General features: G+C 38.8%; 1 protein-coding gene across 1 annotated transcript in view; it reads right to left on the bottom strand.

Moving 5' to 3' along the window:
* The window catches only part of LOC114668597 (seizure 6-like protein), a 54,763-nt gene extending 45,814 nt beyond the window's left edge, over positions 1-8,949 (bottom strand). The window contains 1 exon segment of the mRNA XM_051921316.1: positions 8,009-8,949. Within this exon segment, the coding sequence (XP_051777276.1) occupies positions 8,009-8,099 (91 nt within the window). The 5' untranslated portion in view covers positions 8,100-8,949.
* Positions 8,950-14,276: the final 5,327 nt, after the last annotated feature.

A 14,276-nucleotide genomic window follows, 5' to 3' on the forward strand; every position in this document is an offset into this window, starting at 1 on the left:
ACTAGGAGATGTCTCCGCACACTATTACAGTGCTGGTTTCAGCAACCTTCTTTATTTAATCTAGCTTCTTGGGGAATTACTACTCAAAAAATGGATTTGGAAGTGCTTTACTGTGCCACAGTTGCTGTTGTTTAAATTGATGTCTCTGTTGCAACAGCCATTTGTTCTGTGTTCTATTTACAAGGTCTTTTCCAAATTCCGTCTAATGGAGGCCAATGCAAGAGTTTTATTTTCATTTGTAGTACAATTTGAATATAATTTTACTACTCGTATTTAAATTATCATGGCGGTACATGGCCCTTATATGGCAGTTAATAAAATGGATTGGGATTTAATTGATTGATTTTTGATCTGAATGTTCGTAAGGTGGTGATGGAAGTAAACTGCATTTTATCAAGATAATCTGAATTAAAAGCCTAAAATAAGTTTCCATAAAACCAGCGGTACTAAAAGGTTCAGAAATTCGATGAAATCCGGTGCCCGAAATGAACAGCATTGCACTTTGGTTGGAGAAATGCAGGTGAGCATGCAGGTTCCGTATAGAAAGGATAAAATACATGAGATACTGTAGTAACGAACAATCCAATAAACACTACCGAAAAATTAAATGATGTTCACGTCTCTGTAGAGAAGATGGATGGCTCGTCACCTCAATTTCCTGCAGGTCGTGTTTGCCAGAAAAAAAAGACTTTCTCATTTCCTTGGCAAATCGTAGGATAGAATTGATCTATTGCTACGCAGGCGGATATAATTTTTATTCATTTATTTATGTATTCGTTTATGTATTTATTTACCGATCTTTGCTTGTTTGTTTGTACGAGTAGCAAATTCAGTGAGGTACAAGCACTGCGCTTCCCCTGGGATTCTGGCGGCACGCAGCGCAGAGACATTGACACTCGCGCCCGCATTCATTAGCAGCATTAACGGGAACGTGTAAAGCATTTGAATGATAATTACTCATGCAAATCACTCCGAAACGACAAGATTAGAGGGCACATGAGAAAGATAGTTATCACCAAATGCATGCTTGTTTGTTCAGAGGAAAGAGAAGGCGGGGTGTCCGTTCAGTCGCCTTGATGCTGTGCACCCCGACAAATTAAATGGTTACGCTGAAACAGGAGAGAGAGTGTCGGAGGGTGTCAGAGTGGCCTGAAGTAGCCCTGAAATTTATAATCGTTCTTATGTTACTATCACATGATATATACCACTAACTGACCAGATTGCAGTCAGACGATGTGCTGCCGCAGCAGTGGAGAGACAGCAGCAGAGTAGTTGGCCAATCAGAAGCTCATCGTGGCCTTGTTGTGGTCCTGCAAAAAGCCTCTTGACAACGGCACGACTGCGGCTTGTTACTTCAATCCTTTCTAACAATTCTTTATTTGTTGCTGCTCATAATATTTTATTGAGCGTGTTAAATAAAAGGGGGAAAGGATTCCGTGACGATTCTGTTTACCTGTATGATTTTTATATATTTTACTTTACTTATAATTTACATAATTTTACCAAACATATTTCGTACGTTTTGAGACAACTTTTGAAGTGTTTACCGAAAACCATTAAAAAAATGTAGTTACAAAGTGCAGTGCGCATTGAACATCGCTGCCACCTTGTAAAGCTTAGACCCCTCCCCTTTTCTTCTATGCCTGAAGTACATTGGAAGAGAGCGAATTATATAGACGTAAAATCAGAAGGTTAGACGCGTCGTATAGATAGATAGATAGATAGATACTTTATTAATCCAAATGGGAAATTCACATTATAAGAGAGTCTGAAAGTGAAAAGCCACTTCTCATAATGATTATAAGGGCACAGCGATACTTGTACATGAACACGTTTGAAGTCTTGCTTGTCTTACCTATTCGTGTGGCATTTATTATTTATTTCTTGTAACTGTGGAAAGATTACCATACAGTCGATTAAACACAGGGGGGACGAAGCTTCTGCAATAGGTATTTAACTAGTATGGAGAATGTGCAGGCTTCCACATCCGCTTGGTACCAGGCGTACGAAAGGTTTTACGCTCTGCCTTGCAACTCTGGAACAAACTAGCCTACTTAGTTTTTCACATTGTGACATCCTTCGTACAGACTGGTTTTAAATTTCGGTACCTTCCGGAATTCATTGAATATACGCATTTTCCCTAAATCTAAAAAACGACACGTGTTAGAAGAAAAGGCTGTTATTTGAAACGTTGAGTTACACAATATTACAAAGCCCTAACATAAATGTTTGTATGTGTTAAATATTTATTTTGAACGGCAGATAAAGTTAGGAAGTTGATACAGTTTTAATCTTTAAGTTTCACACAAACGTTTATCTGGAGCCCGGTGCAAGACGGTTTCCACTTTCCTGCCTTGCGGGATAGTGTCCGACCTACACGAGTCTAAAATGGATAAAAGTGGGTTTTAAAATAAAATGAGATATCACATACACACTGTATACTGTATATATCAATAAGAAAAATGTAACGTACAAAGACAAAATAAAGAACTTTAAAAAAAATCTTGAAAGCGAATCACTTCAAGAAGATGGTTTAGAGAACGGAGTAGTGAATGCATTGGAAGTGATGTATATCGCTTTTTAGTTCATTTCATCTGTACCATCCTTGAAACCTGATTATTACAATAAGGGAAAGAAAGAAGGCCTATTTGCCGAGATGTAACGTAATTTTATTTCACATGTGCTTATTATTCGTACACTGGACACTACAGTGCATTAATTTACATGGCATTAGCGATTTAATCCTAACCAGCCCACCTTTAACTGCATCTGAGAAGTCAGGATTTTCATATTTTAAGTGGTCAAGGTTTACAGGTTATTTGTATGGTTAGCTAGATAAATAGCAATCATTTGTGTAATCCGGTGTATTGCTAACAAGCTTCCTTTTGGTATAATTATCTATTGATTGGTATTATGGATTGATATTTTATATACTGTATTGATTAATTAGCCTCGCTTTTGCACAGACACAAGCTTCGTCTTGCAGAATTTATGCTGACACGAAGAAAAGCTATGTACCTTTGTGGTCCTGTAACAAGCGGTGTGCAGTATGCCAAAAAATAAATTGGCAACAGTGTTCTAACTCTCCGTACACACAAGCACACATACATCACCTCGACCACAACCAGCACCACACCGTTTGAGCTGCTGGCAGAGCGCTGTCCCATGAGAGGTGCTGTCAGAGCGCCTCTGCTTTGTTTTTTGCTTTTAAAGAGCTTGCTGCACAGCAAAGCCCTTTCAGGATAGTCGCTATTATTAGTTCAGTCGTTGCGGCTGGGGGGGGGGGGGGGGGGTTTGTGTGATCTGGGTGCTGAATAAAAGCAGAGGATTTTTTTTTTTTAAATCTTGATGTATAACTCTTACGTTTTGCGCCAAAAGCACTTTTCAAGTGGTCTATTTTCTTCAAAATACAACTTTTCCAATTTCATTGAAAGAAGCAAACTAGCACCCCATAAAATGGCTTTTCTGGGGGGTGGGGTGGGGGGGACGGGGACAACAAAAACGGGCATTTCATCTGATACAAGCAAATTAATGAGACAGACATTTCCAAGGGATTTTCAAGAAAGTATGTGGGGCAGACTCCCAAGAAGGGAAACGGCACTTCCCAGGAGAAAGCCTCCCTTTGTCCTTTTTCTCTTGAACACTTCATAAAAAAGAGCAGCACTGCGCTGGATCTCCAAAGAATAAAACCTTATGTTATCAAAGAGAGAGATGCATTTGAAAAAAACATTAGACAGATACATAAGAAAAAATACAATTTAAAATCTTTTTCTTTTCAGTTCTTTCCAATACAATTTTGAAATGGATTAAAAAAAATTAAACTGCTTAAAGCAACAACCTGTCTTCTTTTGAGACATCAGACCAGCATGAGAATAAAGAGAGGGACATCTGCAGAGTCGTTTCAGTCTAGGCATTAATAGAAGCCACTAATGGAAGCATAGACCTAGACAACTAAATACAACCATTAATAGTACCCTCCTCTGGGCATCTTGGTAATTAGATGTCTTAATAAGCTGCCTTAGAAAAAGAACCTTGCCTCTGAAATGAGTATTACAAATACTCTACTTTTACTTGTATATCATACGATTTTAGCCCTAGTTGTCTCACTCCTCTCTCCATCTGATTTTCCTCGGCTGTTAAAATGAGTACAGCTAGCCTTCACAAACCTGCAAAGCATATACAGTACACGCTTGACTAAGTTGTCCGCATTTTAAGGGAGTAATCCATACATGTGGTTGTGGCAAATGAAGTACAGAGTAACAAAATATACAAGAAGTGCTATATTCTTCTGCAGCACTGTCTGCAGTGTAACTGAGCTATTTTTGGACCTTGTCAGTGGCCTGATTTGAATGGCCAATTATGCACGTAAATACATTTCTCTGTCTCTGATGAATTTGTTGTCTAGAAAAAGGAAGCCAGCTATTTGTTGTATAGCACCTTTCTGTAAGGAATACCATTCTAAGGCTTATTACATCCATTTTCTTAAACTGCTTATTCCATGATGGAGAGTTGAAACCTGTCCCAGCAACCTTTTTTTTTTTTTTGCTTTTGGAGCTCTACCATGTAAATTTGTTGGTAGCCAGTTGTGACTCAAAACAGCAGTCCTGAGGATTCTTAGCCACTATGGGGGTACACTGCTTCTAGTGTTGGTAAAGGTGCACATTTACTTTTATACCACATTACTTTTATAACACAATCTATTGTAAATTGGTTAATTTTTGCAATTGCTGATGGCATTTTTTTTTTAAAATGAACCACCCTGCCCTGTGATGTTTTGTTCATTGGGTTCTTGGAATCAAAAAATGTTTATAAAAAAAACAAAAAAACAAAACACCTTTGTGTAAATCTGTACATATAAGCCTTGTAAACAGATGACTTTAGAACATTCAGCTAGAACACATGGCTGGATGAAGATAGATATATTATACTGTATATATTATATATATATTGTGCCCTAGGCCAAGCTTATTAGTGTGCCAACCAACTGTTCGGTAGCTAACCCGTGCGGCTGGGTTCCCTCCATCCTTATGATCTGTGCCCTAGTTGAATGCCTTATTCGCCTTAATGGTGGCTCTGGCCCCGATTCCACTCCTTTTGGGCCCTTGAGCAAGGCCTTTAACCTGCAATTGCGTTGTCCTGGGTATGACATTAACCTGCTGTCAGCCCTGCAAGCAGGTCCTCCAACTTGCAGGGTAAACTATAGACTGTAATACAATAGTTTTCCCAAAATTGAAACATCCATTTTTATTTTAATTCCAGAGTCCTAGGAGGCTGGAGCCTATACTTTGTAGCAACAGGTGCAGTGCAGGAACCAGTCCTACACAAGATTCCCATTTAGCATGGACACTTGGCCTGGGCCAGTTTGGAGCCCTGGATCAACCTAAATTACATATTTTGAATGCGAGTAGAAACCAGAGTATGCAGAGAAAGCACTTATGGACACAGAATGAGCAAACTCCACAAATGCTTTCATGGACAAGGCCCCTAGAGCTTTAAGGGTGAATTGCAAGCTATTACCCTGCCATTCTGCCTTAATCCAAGAGAAAAACTGTAAAGCGACAAATCTGATTTGTCACTCTGTAGTACCTCACCTCTTTAAAATCTACTTCATCTTTACTGATTGGTTTTATTTTTCATCTCCTTGCTTTGCTTTACATATTGGGTGTTCACAATACATAAGCACTTAGTAGAGCTTTGTGATCTTGTGTCTTTAGAACAGTGATTGCTTGATGATTAACAAAGAATAATGAGCTGTCATACAAATGCAAATGATTCATACTACATTTTGCAGAGATATTGTTCTGTTCACAAGGCCATTGAATGATCCTTATAGCATTAACAGCAATAATAGTCATAAATCTGTTTCCAAACAGTTTTTAATTGGAAATCATTATAATAAACTCCAGCAGTAGGGAATCAGCATTTCAATTGACATCCTTTTTGTATGTCCTTGGTATGAATACCTGCACACGCTAAACAGTAATCGATAGCACACTGCTGGTGGCCTTTATCTGCAGTCTCTAAGACATATCACAGGTTCCAGGATTTTGTTGGGGGAAGGGATTTATTTGCTTTGAGTACACATATGCTGTTTTCCGACAGTAGTAGTACTACATGTCTTCGTATAATGGGGCATAGCCTCGTCATTAAGATGGGTGAATGAGAGGCTTTAGTCAATTTTAAAATCATAATTGGGGGACTAGGATGGCCCAGTACTGTTGAAAGAATTTGCTTTTATTTGTAAACACTGATTCTTGTGCATGATTCATTTTTGAGGTGTTAACTTTATTTTTTTATTTACTCTGTAATACTGGAGCTGAAATGACATTACAGGTTTAATCACTTCCTAAATCAGACCAGCATGTATTGCGTTTAATTGTTAGTCTATATATATCGGTCATCATTCATTTAACAACCTTTGTTGTGTTGATATTTTTTTTCATGATAGTAAAGGCTAAACTCTGCTAACACCAGGCAAAATTTGTGTGCTCTAGTGATCTTAATACATTGCAAATGTAGAAGTCCTCATTTGCATTTGATGCCTCTCCGGGTTAAAACCCCATTGGGTGTTAAAGGAATTGAGTGTAGAGACAAACAAAGCCCAGAAGATGAGTGTAGGATGGCACATCTTGAAAAAGAAGGCCAATACTGATTACTGGCATTGCCCTAGTGTCCTAGCTGTGTGGGACTTTATCAGTATCAACCACCTGCAAAGCATGGTACCTATTATAAGCCACTGGGGATCTCTCATCCACCCAAAAGAGTAATAAGTGAAATCCTTAAAGATCCAGGCACCTCCTCAATGTGTAAAATATTTTGTCTCAGAGGGACCTGTGAATGAGAAGTTATAAAAATGACCCATCATTCTTTCATAATGGGGAAATTAAGATGACACCTCCAAGTGACATGTGCAGTCAATTAGCCGAGTCCACAGTCATAACCCAATGTGCAGGAAATTCAAAGTCCATCAGTTGTATTGGTGTGTTTCTGTAAGTCGTTCTGCCAACCATGAAAGGGAGTCTTCTCATACCTGCCATTTACTGTATATCTATCTGTGTCCAAGAATTTACTGGAAGCTGATAAACTCAAAATGGACAATGTACAGATGTGTCAGTAAATAAAAGCTGCCATAGGTATATTAAATTATATTCCTATCATGGAAAGCTGGCTTAAACAATGTGAGACAAAAGACAAAAAAACAGACCAAAGCCATCAAAGCTTGTCAGCAAGATGGATTTTGAGAATTTAAGGTCAACATACAGCAGACAGTTAAAATTAAAGTAATTCAAATTTAGTTTTTCTTTCTGAACAAAGATGGCTATTAAATGTGGTTTGCAATGCAGCATCTGCAAAAAGAAAATTTGTGTATTTTAATTTAACATAACATACTTTAAAATATTGAAAACCTGACCTTTGGAATATATACATAATTTCATGACATAGGTTCCAATTACCCAAGAGTTGTCTGGTGCGCTCTTACCCAGTGGCACAAACGTTCGTCTTCAGTAGGACACAGACACCAAGAAATGTCAGAGGAGAGAGAAAGAAAAAATATTTTTGGTTTTAAGGTTTTTTTCTAGCTTCTTAGAGCTGAAACTAAATAGGTCTGTTTCTCCTATAGTCCTTTTCTCTTTTGGCAAAGTGGCCCGTACTTTCATAAGCCCTTCAAACGGTAGGTACTTGAAAGTCTAGAGTTAAAGTGACATTGGATGACTTTAATGCATATACACCCGATTATCACAGAAACCGTAAATACGGGGCTCTATACGACACACAAAATAATATTTGATATGAAATAAAGTCTAGCTGATATCATCATAAACGTCTTAAGTCTCAAAAAGCATTAACAATAGAAGCGAAAAATAAGCAGGAAAAAGAATGGGAACGATTAGGATTATTCATTTTGATGGTATATTTATTATTTAGTTCGAATTAACCCGCTAAAATTATATTTTAGTTTTCTTTTAAAAAAAAAACAAAAAAAAAAAACAAGTGAAAGGTCGCCTACCTTTCGTTTGAGCAGTTCCAATCTGCCAATGCATACAGAACAAAGAAAAAACACATGAAATCCAAGAGCTGAGGGGGAGCAACGTGTTCATGGCTTATGGCAACGAAGAAATACCCTGTTTGGCAAGGTGGGAAAAGTCCTAGAAAGAGCCTTCAGAGATATCCAGTTAGAAAGGTCTAGCGCAGTTTCCCGACTGTCTGCAGTGACTGCTCCCAAACTCGCACAAAAGGGGAAGGGTCGGTACAGGACTAGAGAGGATTTGCGCTGCTCCAGATATTCCACGGTGCCTGAGCAAGAACGTGAAGAGGTTATCCCCGATAAGAGTGCGCAAAACGTGCCACTGGCAAACTATCCAGTTGATCCGACTGATAACGAACAACAATCCAGCTGGAAAGTCTTTTCTGTTGGGGTCAATCCTGTGGGAGTGAAGTGCAGAGAGAACCTGCGCTGTCACTCTAGTGGAAAATATACTGAAGTTCTAAGGAACAGCAGATCTCCAGCCTTTATCCTTGTGGTGGTATTTAGGTAAACTAGATATAATGCCACTTGCCGCAGCTGTTTACCACTGCTGGATGTTTTAGAATGTTCGGTTTTTGGTAGCCGATACACTGAACCCCAGCTTTTTCTATTGTACATCAATGTTGGACATACCGTTTGTACCTGATGCCTCGACCTCCAACTATTTTACTGGGTGGACTGGTTTGAATGGAACGTCATCCTGGTAGATGTAAGTGCGATCCGCAGTTACTCTCCTCCGGGAGCTACATTAGTGGCGTACGGTCCTAATGCTTCTCTGATGTCACGATCCCCAGCTCCTTAATTGCGTGGGCTCATGAGAAAGGCACTGCTTTTGGGATAAGAGCCAGAGCCCAGCTAGCTGCTCGTACGCTGTGCTCTGCAGTGAGCGTTGCTTCTGCTCCTTCTGACACTCCTCTCTCTCTCTCTCTCTCTCTCTCTCTCTCTCTCTCTCTCTCTCTCTCTCTCTCTCTCTCTCTCTCTCTCTCCCCGTATGTGTGTGTGTGTGTGTCCAACTCTGCGTCACGGCGCTTTCAGCAGCCCCCCTAGAACAGATGTCATCTTCCTCCAGGCATTTGAACCCCAGAGAAGCACGTTGGCTATGGTCCGTAGAATTCTCGACAGCACTTCAATGCCAACGGGGTCCTCCTAAAAATGCGGTGTGGGAACCACTGCCAATGTGCATACTTGCACCCATCAATCTGAAACGCTTCCCTTCAAAGGCAAGTAGTGATTTGTCACTGACTGACATTCACTTCCGTGGCTGTTGCTGCTGCTTTTCTTTCTGTCTTTTGTTTCTTTTTGTCTGCAACATTGACCGCATTACGCTGTTTTTCAACTTCGGGCGACCGTATTATTGCCAACATTTTTCATTCCATCCTGGTAATTGGTTCCTATTGGCTCGCAGCATAATTTAGGCATCCAGGCACTCTAGGGATGATATCGTACTGTTTTAGGTTTTGAATGAATAACACTGACAATGGATTTTTTTTTCTTTTCAGAATTCCATTGAAAGAAAAAAAAAAATCACACAAAAGCTCTACACAAGCCCAACATTACAATCTGCAAGATTAGTATTCACTTCTATCAACTTAAGGTGCCTACTTGCGCTATAAGTAGTTGTGTTGTGAGGTTTTTGATGATTGGTAACAGCCCTCATGCACATAATCGGAAAATGCTTTGTTTGCCCCTGTTATGAGCATGCTGCAGGGTTATTAATTAGCTGTCACAAGTACAAATGAAAATTAAAGTATCTCTTTTAATGGTGTATCATGCAATGATGTTTTACTGCTGTTACAGAATAGGTCTACAAGGTGCTGTTGGTTTTCATTCATTTGATTGCATGTAAAATACTAGTCATTATCTTAACAATAATACTAAAATTGTACTTAACCTAAACATGCTGTAGTATTCCATTCCTGTATTTTATAACCTGTTTATTCAGTTAGGGGACATGACAGCGTCAGGAGTAAGGTGGGGTCTCTATACCAGTGAGTATAGCTACAAGTCTTTTAAACTTAATAAACCCCCTAACAGAAGACTGATTTATTTGCAGAGAGCTGATAAGTGCCATTAATGTTCATTCTGTAATCTAACAACAAACTTGTATGTTTGGTTAATGTTCCTTGTAAAGCCACATCTGATTTATGATTTTATAGCAATGTTAGTGAAGCCCCAAACTGATAGCCAACTGTAACTTCAATTGCACTCTTCCAGTCTGCTGCGGCCTTCTCTTTTTTGTTATAGGGGTTATATGCAAGAGTAGTAGTGATCCAGGAGCTACCTAGATCAAAATTATCCACTGCTCCCCTGTTTTTAATATTCCAGAAACCAGTACAGGATGAGAGTACAGTGATGTAAAATACAAATCTGACCATTGACCTATTTCTGCAAATTGCTTTAACAGACAGGCACACATGAATTAGTACTCCTTCTGTTGTATTCATATTTTTAAACTAAACCCACATATTAAGAAGAGTCCTGGTGTCTTTGAGATACGACTCAGAAAGTGCAGCAGGAGAGACCTGGCAAAAATTACTGCGTTATTCTGTGATTTAAATGTTTTTTTGTCCTCCCTGAAGAGTGAATTCATGGCTACAGCACCCTGTGTACCGTGTTCCAACAGTCACATTGTATTTTGATTTTCAAACAGTTTGATTTCAGTTGTACTCTATGTCCTTTGTTATTAGTAAATAATAGTTATGATTTATTTGAACTATTGATTAATAGTAAAAGACTATGAATACATTTGACTTTGCACACTGCCTTTCTGTGAACACCACCCAAAAAGATGCAAATGGATTTTGCAGTCCAATTGCTTACGCATCTCCATGCACACTTACTCCTTCTAAAAAGCTGCACAGCACCTTACCTGGAGTTCACTGCCTAAGTTCGTATATAAATATACACTGCTTTCTAGTTGGCACTGTTGTTATATGTTCAGTCTCCACCACTGAGTAACACTCCGAGTAACCCTGAACCTGTGACAGAACTATCAGTGCTGAAATAGTAGGAATGTTTTTAAATATTATCCTTCTGGAAGACCTGGGCATACTCCCTTTTTGTTGCAACTGCAGTTATTGTTTTCCTCTTCCATCTTTCCTTCTGATCTTACAAGGCTTGAGAATATTAAAGCTTATCAATATAGGTAAATACATACCTGTGTAAATATTTTATTGTATTTTGTGTTGTATTATTAATGTATTACAAAAATTGTTTGACGCCGATGATGTGCCCTGTGCTGTAAGCCTGCTAACAAGGAATACATTTAATCTGTAAATTTCATATTTAACAGTGATTAGTACTCCTGAAGCACTATTATGTCCTCATTGCTCTCTAAATATTTTATTAAAGCAGCCTCTTCGTAATAAATATATTGGCTCAAACAGAGGAAAATTAACACCACCACTAAGGACTGTCTTATATTTTGTGCTCACTGTTAAGGCCTTTACATAAGAGAAGAAATAAAAGAGACTATTATGTGTGCAAAATCCTCCTATCCATTTGCTGAACCTGCATTATCCTGATAGGACAGGTGCTCAAGGCAGGAACCCTGACGCTGGAAGGGCTACCAGTTGAATGCGGGAAATAACACATAGACATACATACACGCAGTGGATCAGATCAGAGTCAATAATTACCCCACTTGCACATTAGTGAAATATGAGCATTATCGGATTGCCTTAACTTTCAGCTAACAGTGCTAGTCCCTTTGAAAGCTGGTATACAAAAGTCTTAATTAGTATATAGAACAGAATATATTCAGATTTTTATACTATTCTAAAATAATGACAAAGAGAAAACCTCTACATGTTGGGGTCAGATTGTGAGAAGTAAGTTGGCTGTCATTCTGAACTAGACAGAATGAAATCCAGTGTCTGCAGAAGGCACTGAGATTGAGAGCCACTGTATCTTACAAAAGCATAGCTAGACTGCCCACAGGGGGCTATGTGATAGATGAATGCTGTAGAAGGTTCCATGCTGAATGCAATCACAGATCCATTTAGTAAAAAATCAAAATATAATCATGATGAATAGCACAACAGGAGATAATAGAAAGTCATGGCTGGATGTATTCATATTATAGCTGCCTCAAATTCAGTCAGCTATTTCAAAAATGGATGGATGCTTTCTTTGAAACATGCCAGGATTAAGAGGAGTGCAGATAAATAATGACATTGTCAGTTCATTCTGTAGTTCTTTTGTAATTCAGTCAATCAATTAATTAATGAACCACTGAGCCAGGACTAGAATATGTAAGCACCTGGAGACCTCTCATTCAGATTAGATTATTTTAGTGAAGGAATTGGGACCTGATCCTGAGAAAACAAAACTATTAATACTTTGTTAAAAAATGTCCATAAACAACTCCTATCTAATAGTGGTATTAGCCCACTGCTAATGGCTGCCTGAAATACACTCATTGGAAATATTCATAATCACAGTTTGTTCAAAAGTAGTCTATAATACATGTACCGGTAATTAAAAATGGGCTGTTCTGGATAGCTTTTGGTATGCCAGACATCCCTGTTCAGTTATAGTTTAAGGCCCAACAAAACACTTAACAGAGCCATCCAATTCTGTGACGAGGGAATTGTTAATTAAATTGTCAGAAACAATTACAATTTCTATATTTCAAATATCACATTAACTAAAAAAGTTAATGTTGTGGGCAGATATCAATTAGTTTTGTCACTTTAAATGGGAGACTACAAAATTGAAGCATTTTACAGTCTCAGTTCAGCATGCTTTGGGATTATTTTATTTTATATAGTATGTTTCATTGTCCTATTTTCTCCCCCAGTTTTTTCTATTGTTAGGAATTTTTTTTTGTTCTTTAAGTCCACAATGGCTGAATTAGTTGGGGGTGTGTCAAAGGTCTCTTTTCTGAGTTTGTGGAAACCTGACAATCACACTGAAATGAGCTTGTTGGACATCCCATTCAAAATCATGATCATTAATATGGAGTTGCAAACCCCTAAATCCCACCATTTTTGTGCCGAAAACAGCCTCCAACTCTTCTAGAAAAACTTTCCACAAAAGTTTGAAGTGTGTCTATGGAAATTTGTGCCCATTCTGCCAAAAGAGCATTTGTGAGGCCAGGTACTGTTATTGAATAAGAAGACCTGGCTCACAGTCAATGTCTGAATTCATGCTGAAGGTGCCCGATAGGTCAGGCTCTGTGCAGGCCACTCGATATCCTCCATTTCTTTATGGACTTGGTTTTGTGCAAAGGGGCACAGTCATGCGGCAACAGAAAAGAGCATTCCCCAAACAGTTCACACAAAGTTGGAAGCACACAATTGTGTAAAATGACTTTGTATGCTGTAGCATTAACACTTGAACCGCGGATCCTAGCTCAAGCCCTAAAAAATAGTTCCAGCCCATTATCCATACTTCAGCAAACTTTACAGTATGCAATATGCTTTCCGGAAGGTGGCGTTCTCATGGTATACACCAATCCCAGATTTATCTACCAGACTGCCAGATAATAAATTGTGATTCATCAATCCAGAGGACACGTTTTCAGTGCTCCAGAGTTGAGTGGCAGAGTGCTTTATGCCAATCCAATGTCTGTTTGGCATGGCTCATAGTGATCTTTAGGCATGCTCAACCTTTGAAATGCATTTCATGAAGCTCCCAATGCATAGTTCTTGTTCTAAAGTTGCTACCATAGGAAGATTGGAAGTCTTGTGTGAGTGATGCAACAGTGGATAGGTGATTTTTACACACGATGCATTTTAGTACTCAACAGCCCTGTTCTGTGAGGCTCATTTGGTTTACCACTTCATGGCTGAGCTGTTGTTGCTCCTAGATGCTTCCACTTCACAGTAATGCCACTTACAGCTGACTGCAGCCCTTCAAGAAGAGCAGATATTTTATGGACTGATTTGTGGCAAAGGTGGCATCCTATGACAGTGCCTCATTTAAAGTCACTGAGCTCTTCATTACAACCTGGCAATATTTGTCAATGGAGATTGCGTGGCTATGCGCTTGATTTTATGCACCTGTTAACAATGGGTGCAAATGAAACATCTAAATTCAATTTGTAGGGGTGTCCAAATACTTTTGGCCATATATTGTATATGAATCTTTTTGCACAGTGAATTTCAGATTTGATTGTTTACCATTTCTGCTCAGTTCCCAGGCACTGGTGTCATGTTATGACCCTCACCCCTATCGCCACTGGTTGACCTGTTTTCTGTTTAAATCAGGCATATGTAGTAGTCTTGCTTTTGGGGACAGACTAGAA

Source organism: Erpetoichthys calabaricus, chromosome 18, assembly GCF_900747795.2.
Source record: "Erpetoichthys calabaricus chromosome 18, fErpCal1.3, whole genome shotgun sequence".
NCBI lineage: Eukaryota > Metazoa > Chordata > Cladistia > Polypteriformes > Polypteridae > Erpetoichthys > Erpetoichthys calabaricus.